General features: G+C 37.5%; 1 protein-coding gene across 1 annotated transcript in view; it reads left to right on the forward strand.

The window, feature by feature from the left end:
- LOC121901160 (LIM domain containing preferred translocation partner in lipoma) overlaps positions 1-14,568 on the forward strand; it is a 136,625-nt gene that overhangs the window by 55,387 nt on the left and 66,670 nt on the right. The window contains exons 4-5 of the mRNA XM_042417867.1: positions 8,232-8,332; positions 11,654-11,776. Of these exons, the coding sequence (XP_042273801.1) occupies positions 8,232-8,332; positions 11,654-11,776 (224 nt within the window). The remainder of the gene's footprint in view (positions 1-8,231; positions 8,333-11,653; positions 11,777-14,568) is intronic.

Raw genomic sequence — 14,568 nt, forward strand, 5'->3', positions numbered from 1 at the left:
CCTACTTATGTGCTCTCCACTGAACTTTTGCTTCCGACTGATAATGTCGGTATGTTAGTTTGATTGGCGCGGTATCTGTGTGGGGGTGGGCAATAAAGATAATTTAATTCAACACAGACAGTTGGCCAGCAAGGCGAGGGTCACATGACTGACGGAATGTCTGTAGGATATACAGGGTTATAACATGCGTCAGTAGCGCAGGGTGGAAGTTGACTGCACCTCTTCTAGCAATGCCAGCTCTCACATGTCAGTCAATTGTAGCCGTGGGAAACCACCATCCAGCTCGAAGCTTAGACACTGTTTCCACTAATATATCGAAAAAAATATATATGTATGTTTTATGTCCTTGAAAAATGTAAAAATAGACACAATAGCTGCAGTATCATCATAGTCTGTATTTCCTTACACAAAAAGTGAAGAGAATCTGTTTTTAAAAGGATTGTGACCAACATATGTACCGAGTAGAAAATTGAACAGTTGAAAAATAAACTTGCATCACTGATTCTAGGTTTTTGTAATATTTCTATATTGGCAATTTTTGTTACAGATAACAGTATATCTGTGACATAAAAGCAGTATCAGTCTAGTTCTAAAATGTTGTATATATGATGTCATTTATACTAAATCTCATCATTACATTAACAGTTCTTATATCTATATACAATCCTTTAACCTGTTTGGTAACATCTCAGTTGCTACAGTTAACACGCTCCATTAAAGAGATTAAGACACCTAATTAATTACAAATTTTCTGATGATGACATTTAAATGTCATCATCTGTAACTGTACTTGTTTGCATGGGAATACTCATGTATGACAGTTAAACCATTTATATGTCATAAATATATGTTATGTGAATGTATGACCCGTTTGACACTTATGGTATGGAATAACAGGCTCTATACAGTATATTCTCAGCGTGGCGGATTGGAAAAATTTGATGTTATGAAACTGGCTGAATTTACACAGCAGTGACTGTCTGGTGTGACATATGACTGGCTTCATTTACTCTCTCCGCCATTTGTTTATAAGAAATGACAGCGAAGCTCCCCTCGCCACCTTTGATGAATCACGCTTTCACTCATCAGCAAACCTTGCTAATGTTGCATCGTTCTGAGGCACTAATTGTTCAGCCAGTTTATCTTTTCAAACGTTTAGATAAAAAAAAAAAAAAAAAAAAAGGGCTGGCTCTGGTTTTGCAACCATTCACCTTTTCAGGGTATTTGTTTCTTTGCTTTTGTACAATAACATAATCCGCCTATTGTTCCCAATCTCCATTTCTCATCCCATGGGAATTCTCTTTAGAGTAGCAGAAGCCAATTTTGGTCTGCTCCTTTACACTTAAAACAAGTATATCTCCAAAGACCTCAAATCCCTCCTCAAATGAAGTCATAAATCACTCTTCTATACATATCATGCTAATTAAGAGCAGGCTCAGCTGCTTTTCTCCAATGGAAGATGGAATAAAGCGGGTCCGTAATTATGTCAAAACAATGTGCTCTCCACCTCTGCCACAGAACGTTGGGAAGGGGAATGTAGAGATAAAACATGTGGACTGACACCCAGGACTTAAAACACGTTGTCCGTTTTGTTCGGAAAGGATTATAAGTTTTTGCTTCTGAATATGAATAAATTGAAACCATTTTATTTTTCTGATTTTCTTTTGTTATTATTTTTAAATGCATATTACTTCAGAGGTTTGTGCAAATACAAAAGGAGGAGCTATCTTTTGATTTTAAGGGGTCAGGTATTTAGAAGATTTTTCAATAAGCATTCCAACACTTCGATTCTCCTCTTCAGTGTCACATGACACATGTGGACCCACACTGTCGCTCTCTCCTGCCTTTATTTTGACTCATGGCAGCATGTGTGAAAGCTAACAGACACCAGCAAGTCAAGCTTTCAGCAGTAAATGAAGTTCAGATCGTGGGAGATAATTTATGTTCTGTGCATCCAAACACACAAACATGGTGTGCTTTTTTTATAGTACAATGACAAAACTCTCCCTGTGTTTGAGGTTTCTTTAGTTTCATCCCTTCTGCTCTCTATTCAGCAAACTCTATCCTTCACCGAAATGTTGGATGTATTATGTGAAAGGCAGTTATACTCTGTGCCAGGCTTTGTCCTAAGTCCTGAAAGGCCAGATGGCCGGTGCTTACACACGTGTAACTCTGATAATATTGTACATATGTAAATCTGTAAACATATGCTCAACCTTCAGCGTACAGTCTTCCTCCCCCACAGAATATACTAATCCTTACCACAGAATAAAACAACTTAAAAAAGACTTATCTGCAACCTGGAAAGGTTTTCTTTTCTCCTACTTAAACAATTCTCTTTTTCGGTAGCTGAATCACTTCGCAACAAAATCTGTAGTCTCAAAGCATTTACACATATATGAGGCAGTATGAAACCATCATAGGTAGCAATCATTAGTCATATACAGTACTTGAAGTGTTTATAAATGTATCACTTACTTGAAAAACAAAGTTTAATTTTAGTCTCAGTGTCACAGCTGGATCCATTGCCACCCTTTTATCATCCCCTTAACAATGCTCCAGTACCGGATAACCAATTATACCTCTTATGGCCTCCTAAATAACTTTAATCACTGATTAGGATTCCTTGTTCACAAAGCAGCTACTTAAAAGTAATTGCTCAATAAAGAGAGGGGAAGTTGTCGTATTAAGTAGGTATTCCTGCTGCTTCTCTCATTAGTGCTCACTTGGAGCTTTCAACTCCCTATTGTCACAAATGGAGCCAGCTTCATTCACAGCACAGAAGCCGCTCTCACTCCGCCTAGTTCACACTGCTTTAAAGCATGACAGCATAAGCACTCCCCCAGAACCCTCAGAATGAAAAGTGCTTATGCTCAAACCTGTGTTGATTTTTTTGATGAATTAGAAAATAGCAGAAATTTTGGGTGCATGGGTGACCACCGCAGAGACCCAGGGTTTGATTTCCAACAGTGGAACCTGTGGCTAGGTTGTATTTTTCAGTAAACACAGTAGGCTGTGTTGGTAGGTGGGAAGCCAGTGAGGTTTCCTTGTAGTACGTCCAAGTAGTAGGTTTGAAGTAGGGGTGGGGGAGGAAACAAAATAATTACACATAAAAGACAAGAAAACCTAAAAGAAATGGCAGAATTATAAAGCCTATCCTTTCTGCAGATCCTCACCAAAAAATTCTAAAAAGAAACTGATTTTTAAGTTTTTAAGTTTAATGTGCCAGTGCATCCAAGAGTTGTTTCACTGCAGTGGACTTGAAACAAGGTCTTCTTATGGTAAAGACAGCTCAGAAAATTATTCTGATGAAAAAACAAGACTAGGTCAAAACATAGTATATGGCTAGACTGTGTATTAAACACCAAGTACACCAAGTTCAGACTGGCATACTTGCTAGTTTGGACTCGACCTGGGAGCTGAGGATGGGATGACACAATACCATCATTCTGCAATTGGAACAGCAGCGTTCCTGCTGACAGCAGCAGCTCATCTTCAACACACTGACCTGACAAAATAATCTCACCTCAAAGCTCCACTAACACTTTTTTAACAATTTTCATTTGCACTGAAAATTGTGTTTTTAAAAAAAGGTTTTCATTTAGATTTTTATGTCAGTTTTCTGGTTTGTTTTTACCCATTTTGCAAAATTTGAAATAACCTCCATGTTTTGGAAAAGGAGGTTGAAAACCAAACAGGAAAGACACGTCTCCAAAGAAGAGATGATGTACTGAGGGTTTTTTTCTCTAATTTCTTCTTTCTTTCTTTATTGAAACAATTAGAAAATAACGTGAAGTTAAATTTCTCTCTCCTCTTCGCTCTCACACTCTTTATCTCACTCTTTTTTTAGACCAGTCTGTAATTCGACTACATTCAGTAACTGTAATGTTAAACCTAATTCGCCTCCCTAGTCCTAGAAGAGATACTGGCTACAACCAGTGCATGCTTACAGTCTGAATGAATGTTGTGCAGAATGTTTGATCAGTCTTGAGGCTTGTGTTTGACTAGGCCCTGATGTCCAGTACTGCAAACCCCTGATATTTTCTGGACCTTGTGGGGTGGGTCCTAAGCCCAGGAACCAAAACTGGAACTAGGTTCCTGTGGTCATAGAAATGTAGGTGAAGTTATTCCAAGTTCCTAAAAAGGTTCCTCAAAAAGCTTTTGTGGTCATATAAGGTCACTTGACACCAAACTAGCAGTGTACTGTAATTAGGTTATTTTTACAGTAATGCAATCAGTGTAACTTGCTGTTGCATCTCACATGACAAAACAAACCTTTTAGGCTTATCCAATATGATGTGAGAATGGCATAGCAAAATAATGAATGAAGTGTGTGAATGATTGACAATTAAAGTTACCCTGTGGAGTTTGCTTTTTTGATTGGGTCCCTCAGAATTTTAAATATTCAAAAAATCAGCTTTGCAAATGTTCTATGAGGAAGGAAATGCATTCCACATGTTTGCTATACCTTGTAGATATGCATAATGCATTTTGCTGAGACACTCTGAATGCAAACATAACTTTTGTTTGTTTTTCAAGAAACCTCCACAGGGTGCCTTTAAGTTGCAACTTTAACTGCTTTTGGCTGTGTGATAATTGTTCAGCCACAGCTGTTAAAATTTGTATATGCTAGTTATGTATTTTCAGTCAGATCATTTCTCTTATGGAGGAATGTTGAATTATGAAAACAAACTATAACATTACACGCAACTCAAGTTAAAAGATCTCTATTAAAAGACTTCATGATGCTGACCCTGATTCAACCACAAGCTACTTCAAGGTTGAGTGCTTTCGTTTATGAGTGGTATTGCATGGAAGGAGTACAGAGAATACAAACTGGATCCAGTAATGATGTTTTATACCGCACATTAACACATTTCAATCCTAAATGATTGGCATGATGACAGATACTAGGAAAATAAGGTTGAGGGTGAAAATAACCAGAAAGATCCTTTCAGCAAAGATGCTTAATGACCCTTATTCCAGCTACAAGTCTTGCTTTCCACTGTTCCACATACAGAACTCTAAGACCCTTTCAATAAAACATGCATCTCTGAAACATTTACAGCTCTTGTGTTTCCTGAAATGATAAATCCAAAACATCTTTGATGTTCGAGAGGAATGTACATGAAACTTAATGGTTTAATTCTCTGTAAGCCACAAGTTACAAGTGACTTGTATTCTGGCAAAAAGGATCTGTACTAGGGCAAGAGGGGAGGGAGGACCGGGGCAGAGCCTTGTTGTCGAACAGCATATTTTATTTTTTCTCCCAGAGGTTTAGAGGAGCTGTTACACTCTGGAGTTTTAGCGGAGGTCACAAGGTTATTATATAAACAATTCACATGGAGGCCTCAAGCACCCAGAGGGAATGTTTAATGCAATGCTCACAATTTCTGAAATGTTGTAATGCTCAAGACACAGACATGTGTCCAATTTTAACCATGCTAGATTAGCTCTCTGTTGTTGTTTTTTTTTTTTTTTTTTTTTTCCAGGCTGTTTTGTCGAGGCAACTGAAAACCACGCTTAATTAATTTGGTCAGCTGCCTTGGATAAACTACATTGATGACATCAATTAGATTCTAATGAAAACAGATAAAAGCCATGGAAAGCAAATGGAATTTCTGAACAGGACTCATCAAAGTCTCAGCATTGGAACAAATTCCCATTACGTCTCATAAAAGCCTTTAATTTGCAAAGCTCATGTCTGGTTTGGTACTTAGAAGTACATGGTCAAATGATTCAGTCTTAAGTCCTGTGCCGAGAGAAGCCAAATCAGAATTTAATTTGGCACGTAACTCCTTATCCTTTCTGAAACATGTGGTTGGATGCAATCCTTGGATTAGTGTGGACTTTAGAACTACAAATTTGGCTTGTTTCTCCTCCTCTGGCAGAACAAACACCTTGTCTAACCCGTTTGTAACACAACACTTACATTTCCAATCTCAGGAAGAAAAAAAAACTGCATGCTTACTCCAGATTAGTACTTCTTAGTTAACCAAATTGCTACAATTATGTGTGTCAATCCGTTGACGTGGGATGACGAGGCTCCATTTCTTTGTCTCTTTCACTCCATCTCTCTCTCTCATTTGTGTGAACTGTAGTACCTCTTTCCAATGTCTGATTTGATTTTACACTTCAAACAAATTTGTGGAGACAAATTATGATAAATTAGTCTGTGATCATTTTTTCTTTATGAATCAGTTCCTAATAATCCTAATTTCCCAGCATCTTGCACAGCTGTTGATGTTAAGAAAAGTCATACTGGCTATAAATTAGTCAGTCTTTACATTGTCAGCCACATAATATCTTTCAAACATCTATTGGAGGAATATGGATATCTACATTTACTACATTTTCATCATTTAATATTTAATGTCAAGGTTCCTTAAATGCTGTCCCATGTCATAACAATCAGTTAGATGCGAATGAGTTGCAAAATATAGTGCACCGAGTTTGCGTTTGAAAGAATTGCAAGTCACTATTATAATGAGCAATGCAGCTCTATGGCACTGAATTGAACTGAAGTTATTTGTTGCAACAATAAAAAACAAATTTCACTAAATATATCCATATTTTCGAGCAGCCCTGTATATTAGAGGTAAAAATGATATAAGATTAAAAGTGTATTGTGTTATTTTAAACCTGCAGTAACATGTTTGGCCACATGGGGCCGCAACAACAGGCTGTGAGCTTTGACATGTATCACCTCATAATTGATATGGCGAACTTGTTAGAAAACAGTAGGTTATTTATGCATCCAGCAGATAAAGCATTAACAATTATTTGAAGTCGTGTTTCTGGTCATCTGAAAAATGTAGGTGTAATAATCACTCTCCTTTTAGCTCTGTGTTTGATCTCCACCAACTACTGAGGGAAATATCTGGCTCTTAAGCTGCTAAATGCACCACTATGTTCACCAGCTAGTCACTAACATTGTTTGTCAGGTAGTGTACAGCTTAGTGTAAAAATGATGCCAATGAAAGCGGTGAGAGTAAAACATTACAGTTGTGGGCCGTATAACCAAAGCAAAGAGCCTGAAGACACAATAAAGCTCTGCAGAGCTGAGAGGAACTGCAGAGTTGGGGGAATACTATCTGTGGCTTCATAATTGTGAGCAACCACTTTCACATTACACATAGTCATTTGATCCATTGTTGATATAAAAATAAAGATGACAGCAGCTTTAAACCTATGTTTGAAGTCTTAAAGTGAAGCATTAGCATGGCTATTGTAGCTAACATCATGTCTAGAATTGCAAACAAACTTTTAAATTTGACCCATTACAATGTTTTCTTGGTCTCCTGTAGCATCTGCAAACAAAAATAGCAAAGTTTACAGCAGAATGACAACGTGATGAACATTTTATCTTTGGAACAAAGTGCACAATGTAAACACTGGTGACCTTTTAAAAATTGCCTATGTTAATTATACAGGCGTAAAATCATCTATAAGAATTATGTACACTTTAAAATGTAACTTTAATGTGTGCTTTTGGGCAGAATTTCAGTTTCATGTGCATCTTTTTTTTAAATGGATGGACTTGAACAGGCCCGTGTGTGCTCATTCCCACTCATTAGCGTGCAGTAGCTCAGTCAAATCCATTCATATATTCATGCACACTAACTTCACTGTGTAATCTACTTTTAACCTTGACCATGCAAAGCATCATGTGAACCATTCGCTCTCTAGATACTGATGTTTGAAAGCAGTGCAAGGATTTATGACACGACTTTGCCTACTTTCACAGTGCATAGAGAAGGAAAATAGTCTGAAGAACTCCAGCAGTCACAACTCCAGCAACACATGTTGTAGAAAGAACAAGTAAATGAACTTGATGAAGTCCCCAAGCTAAAACACATTTGTCTCACAATAAAGCTGTTCTTTCATATTACTAGTGTGACTGGAGTTTCAACCACTTTAGATATTTAAGTTGAACATAACTGAAGGAGTTTATATGATTTACTTTATCCTCTGCTTTTTACCCCTGTTTCATTTGGGGCTTTTTTATTCTTTGTTTTGCATTTTCTCCATGTCATTACTTGTTGTTTTTTCACACTCTGCACTAGTTATTAAGATGTAAATAAAATAATGAAAATAGAGCTATATTTGTTCATTTTTGTGTGTTAATTCACTCGTGTAGTGTCTGTTCTTCCAGACTTTTGACCGTTTGACTGTAGGAAAAAAAAGGGGAAGTGTTTAATATATGTTTTTGTTTCATGTCTCCGTCCCAGCTGACTACCCTCCCCCTCCACCACCTGCGGAAGAGTCAACCGGTTTCCCATCATCCCCTGGTTCCTACCCTCCTCCTCCCATGAACTCATATGATTATCAGGTGAGAGAAACTGTTGTTGTGTCACGTTTGCGTAGTTGTCAGTAACACTCTAAGAGTCAGCAGAGAAAGCAAAGACAGTCCTAAGCACTACACTGAGTTCATGTACCAAGTCCAGCAAAACTGTCTGTCCATTTTGAGTCGCAGCCAACTGCAGAGACTTCCAGCTCCAGATGCTGCCTGGAGCCAGCCACCCGAACTCAAGGACCCACACACAAACATACTTTCTTCATTTCTGAGAGCTCTAATGCAGGAAGGATAGAAGGCTGACACCTATTGGTGGAGCCTGGTCACTTTTCTCTGTTTAGCTGGTCATAATACCCACAGGCATTTGGCCCTCTCGGGATATCTGGCTTCTGAGATCCGACTGACACTCTCAGCACTTGACCTCTGCTGTGAAATCCTCCAAGTGCTTCACATTCCTTTGTTCAGTGTAAGCAGGAAGAAAAAATATCTCCCTCTTCAAGCCCCTCATTTTGATCTGACCAGTTTTCTATCCTAAATGAATACTCCCTTTGTAAGTTTGGAGACAGAATGTTACATAATTTAAATAAGTTATGCAACGCGTGTAAATTCACCACTCTTCCCACACTATCTGTATACATAAACAGTATTAGAATGCACCCCTGGAATTAGCAGTATATGTCCATTCATGGTGTGTCAAGACCTTTATGTAAACTACTCTCATAGTTTTGGAAGGTGCAGTGACAGTCACATCTCTCATTTTCATGGTTTTGTTTAACCAAGGGAATGTTCAGCTAAGCCAATCAACAGAGCCAATCAACTGGCTGAGCACAGAGAGAGGACAGATGAGCAGTTAGAAATAAAAAAACGTTATCTTTTCTGAGTTTTTATCATCACTGGCTCTCCAAACTTTGACTCAAATCATTTCTTCCATAGTCCATTTTGTGAATTTACATGTTATTTAAAATGTACAGTATATACCTGTGTGGGATCATTCTTCTGTGTGTTAGGTAACATGGAGTTATAACTACATATCCTTCCTTAACTCTATTTGGAGACACTAATGCACCAACATTCTCATTGTGCAAAGTTGAACTGAAATGTTTAATTAGAAAGTTCTATAAAATTGTGCTGTTACAGTTTGAAAACATCTGACTAAAAAACCTGAATCCAACATGGATTAGTCACATCTGGCCCTTCATCCGTTTCAAATAAGTCAGTCTCAGTGCTGATAGTTGTGTGTTAGTGACTATTTTAACTTCCTGCTTAATTTTGCAACTCAAAGATTTCAGTGCAGCAGCGAATGTGTTGGATCTTTGTGCATGTTTTAATGAACTGTATCTTCTGTGAATGAAACAAGCTTTTATAGTGATGTCCACGCCTCTGTGGAGATAAGCAGTGTAAAAAGAGCCCTTATCTGAGTGTGCAAAGCAGTAACAGGAAAACAAAACAGGTAAAGGTGCACCTAATGACCTTTTAATGTGAAAGGCTAGTTCCAGTGTCTCTATATTTCTGGGCTGAAACAAATTGACATTGGCACTCTTTGATTTTGGCACTTTTTTTTAAAATGAGTGACTTAAAAGCTTAATCAATTATCAAGTAATTTTCAGTTGATGGACTAATTGATTAATTGACATTGCATGTATTATATAATAATTATAACCAGCACTTCTCCTTCTCATTTACCACTTCTGTCATCATTTCTGTTCTTCTTAACAATCTAGACAGTAGAAATGAATTATATTTGAAGCCTGGAATTACATAAAGAATTGAAAGCCTAATTAGTTTTAAAAGTGCTGCACTGTTTTCATTTTTAACTTTTTGCTCTGCTATCATATTGGCTGTATAAGCACCCTGGCCATGCAGCTTAATTTCTTAATATACCACTGGTATCTTAATTACGTGTCCTGCAGCCAGAGCAGAACTCCCCCCACTGTAAGTGCCGTCCAGACAAATGGACAGATATCAAACAAAATGTCTTTATATCTGGCTCTCTGTGCCTCAGTAGAGAAATTACATATACCGAATGAATAAATCAATGATTAATAAACTGTATTTTCTCAGAGGAAGGTTGAAAATTCTCTTGTCTTCATCACCTTGACAGAGAGAGAGATGTCTAGATCATGACATGTGAATGCCGAAACCTTTATCAGGAGAAATAAAAACAAAAGCAGCTAGCTCTCATCATGGCTGTTGTTCACATTATGAAGCCCTACACCGCGAGCTCCAGCACATCACAAAGATATGCAGTTCATTCCTGCGATGTTTCTTTTCATCCTCCTCGTTATCACTGTTAAACAAGTTAGCCTGTTTTTCTTTTGTTGATTTGAGACAAGCCATTAGTGTTTTGCTTTGTTTACCCCCGCTCATGATTGCCTTAGATGTTTTAAAGCAGCAGCTATGCTCTAAATGGAGGCAAGCCCTGCCTGTAATAGATTGTGACAGGTAATCCAAACACATAACATTAGAATAAGAAGCAGTCACTGATCCAGCCAACTCAAAAGCCCCCGCAGGCAATTGCAAGAAGTCTTCTTGCAGTTGCAGCATAGTTCAGAAGACTAAAAATATATCTGTCATTCCATGGAGAAATTCCCGGGAATTTTGTAGAAAACCTAGTGTCACTAATGGTCATATCATTTTAACTCCTTTCCAGATTTGTTTTATTTTTGCTGAGATATTTTGTGCCTTCTTCATGTGTTGATGTATTTGGCTTCTCTGAGGTGAAAGAAAAGAAATGAAGATAAATAAATCAGTGAGGTCTCAGACTGCTGGAGTGATCCTGTTACTGATGCTTTTAAAGCTTCCTCTGATAATAAACTAGTTAAATAAAAATCTGAGCAATTCTTATCATCTTGTTGTGCTTAAAATAGGCAATGAAAATATCTGACTTTAATTTTTAAAGAATTGACCTTTTTGTTTGAAATACTGCTGGGTGAGATTGTGATGAATAATGCATGAAGACTAAGATACTGTAAATCCAAGTGCGCTGAAAAGAAAGCAGGAGGTGAATAGTGCACTGCGTTGTGAAAGTTGTCTTCAGACAATACATTGCTTCTTATTTCTCACAGCATTTCTCTCACAGAGAAGTCTCTGTTATTGATGTGTGGCTTTTAAAAGGATTGTCGAAGGTCAAGGTGAAACATAAACTTAGAAACTGTAATCCAAGTGTGTGTAAGGAGTGTGGAAAAAAAAAAAAGCAGGAGAATGTCTGAGGGGAGCACAAAGACAGAATTACTCGTCACTGTGGTGGATGAATATCTGTCTGTAACTTTTGCAGCTAGTGGAAATAACTTAACTAGATGTCATTACAGCCTGTTTTTGGTTGACTGTCTGTTCTGCATATGTGATGTTTGTTCACAGATGAAAGGACCAGAGAAGACCCTGGAGGAGAGACGCTCCAGTTTGGATGCTGAGATCGACTCCCTCACCAGCATCCTGGCAGACCTGGAGAGCAGCTCACCCTACAAGCCACGGAGCACACAAGTACGATACCAACACAACTTTACACCTGTGTACACAAATATACACTGACACTGAGTGATGGAAAGTAACTAAGTATATTTACTCAAGCATCATTTTAGGTACAATTTTGAAGTACCTTACTTGAGTATTTACATTTTCTGCTACTTCATACTTTTTTTCTACTACATTTCAAAATGAAATATTGTATTTTTTACAGTTCGGACCTTATACTGTTCTTTTCAGATTAAGATTTTACACAAAGAAACATATGATGAGCTTATTAAATATACACATTAAAGAATAAACCAGCTGCTCCTCAACATTTTTGTCTTGTGACACCTTCCAAAAAAAACAGTATTTACACAAGGCCCCTTATCATAATTCAGATGTCTATGAGTTGTAAGCAGTTGTTGTTTCAGTTCCGTTTCTTTTAAATAACTTCCACATGATAACGTTGAAGTCAAATTATAGAATATTTTACAAAATGAAAGGAGTGATTAGAGAAAAGTTATAATGAATAAATAAATACAAATAAATGTAGAAAAACTTGTTTTTTTCTTCTCTCCGCCCCCATTAACCATCTCAAGACCCCTCCGATTTAGAGTTTGGAACCACTGGACAAGTAGTTCAAACTCGCTCCACCTCGGCCTGCTACAACGCATTGATGCCTCACTATCAACAGTCATAGATTTCATTTTAACTTTATGCTTCCTAACGAATGCTAACTAGTGCTTCCTAATTTACTGAAGTAGGATTTAAAAATTGCAGGACTTTTACTAGTAACGGAGTATTTTTTACAGTGGTGCACGGGTACTGTGTGGTAGAGAGCAAAAACTCCAATAATATCAAGGATGGTTAAATTATTTCAGACAGTTTAGTTTAGCAAATTATGTTTCTGCAGGAAACAGGCCGCTATGTTGCATCTTTTAAAACTGTTTTGCATTAATGACAAAATGAGTCTTGACCTATATCATTAGTTGATATTAAACGATATTAAGAGCAACTTCAAAAAGTCAAAGCCTTGGGCAGTTCACTAAATTGTTTGACACACAATAAATGTAGGACAGGCGGATAAAAAAACCTAACCAATTGTGTTTTGAGTTGGAAGGCTCACAGGGGCTTTTAACACCATGCAGATCATATCTCTAGTGAGATATTCTAGCAATAATGTAATACCTGAAAGGGCATTCTCTGTAAAGGCTACAGACACAATGGAGATGTGGCTACACAAATGTATGAAATTTAAGTTGAAAAATTCTTAAAGGTATTCTAGTGTTTATTCTGTGGCTTATCTACAATGTAGTTACATGTCTGCATGTTGTCTGTTTTATTTATTTATTAAAGGATGAATACATAAGCCTGAAAACAGGGTTAAGATGATAAATTATTGACAGGGCTATTCATTTAGCTACAGATGAAGGCCTGTGCCCTTGTATAAGATGTACATACACTATTTACATCCACTGACCTATTATGTCAATGCATGTCAGATGTTCATTTATATGTGGAAGGGGGGAAAAGGATAATGTTTGAACTACTTACATAGCACATCTCTACACATACTCATGTTTTTGTTAGACTAGAATGCACATATAAAAATGCTATGGCTGTGATTTTGAAAGACCAACAAAGTAGCGTTGGCAAGCAGTCTGAGAAACATGGTATTTTGGGTAAAGTGTGCAGTGGGACAAAGACAAAACTATTGGTTGCAAGTGCCTATGTCCTTTGGTTTAGTGACTTCTGGCTTCACCAGTTAGAGGGAGTCAAATAAAATGGGTGCAGTACACACAGAGTGAAAATTATTGCACCACACAGGGAAAACATAGTGGATACAGAGTGAAAGGAAGTGAACTATGTGGTTCTGTAATGATAGACATTAAAGACAACAAGTAAAATACGACTTGATGATTTCTAGTATGCTTAGTGTTGTGGTAAGTGAATGTGTTCATGGGCGCTGATGTCAAATGTGATGCTGTAATAACATGACATTATGTGCTCCTAAAATATGGTTAAATGTCTTCATGGGCAATCAAATAGACATCAAACAGTCTGTTGTACAATACAGACGTTGTATTATAGAGTTGACCAGCAGTCAGCACAGACTGGAGGCCCACAGGTGTCTGTGTTGCTATCTGTTTTCCATCAGTAGAGAAGTTTGAGGTAATGTTCTGAGCTTTGTTGCTTTGACCCGGCAGGATTAGTTAGAGGGCCTTCTCACATCTGAAAGTCCAAACCAAGGTCTGACCCAAGGTTCATGTTTTCTTACATTGTATACTTTTGATCCGGTTAGTTTTGGTTTCACAGGGCAATTATGGATCGCTCTAAAGAACTTTACATGACATACCTACGTTCTATCGTCATTGGCTATGTGGGCTGTGTGTCCCTAGTCTTGACATTGATGGTTGTGAGTCTGACGTCGGTATGTTTCAATTCGTTGGGTAGCCCTTTGTCACCGTTTGAATTAATTGAGAAAAATGACTGAACAGATTCATTTCATTGCCATTATATTATATTATTATACTATATACACTACAGTTTTTTATCTTCAGGTGGCATTTCTCTCCCGTCCTCTCATATCCTCTCATTCTCTCGTCCACTCCAAAAATACCTGTAAAAATTTTTCCAGTTGAGTTTTTATAACGTCGTAAGACCATCTTTCAGTTAAAAACTTGGTCTCCTTCTCTCCCCATGTGCTACTGCAGCTCCTTTTTCCTTTTTCCGGTTCTAATGATAGCCTGTTGGAACTTCATGTAATTGGTCCAAAAGTCCGAACCGTCCAAAAAATGTTTTCACACTTGACGATTTTACACTTT

The sequence above is a fragment of the Thunnus maccoyii genome, chromosome 7 (assembly GCF_910596095.1).
Source record: "Thunnus maccoyii chromosome 7, fThuMac1.1, whole genome shotgun sequence".
NCBI classification, from domain to species: Eukaryota; Metazoa; Chordata; class Actinopteri; order Scombriformes; family Scombridae; genus Thunnus; species Thunnus maccoyii.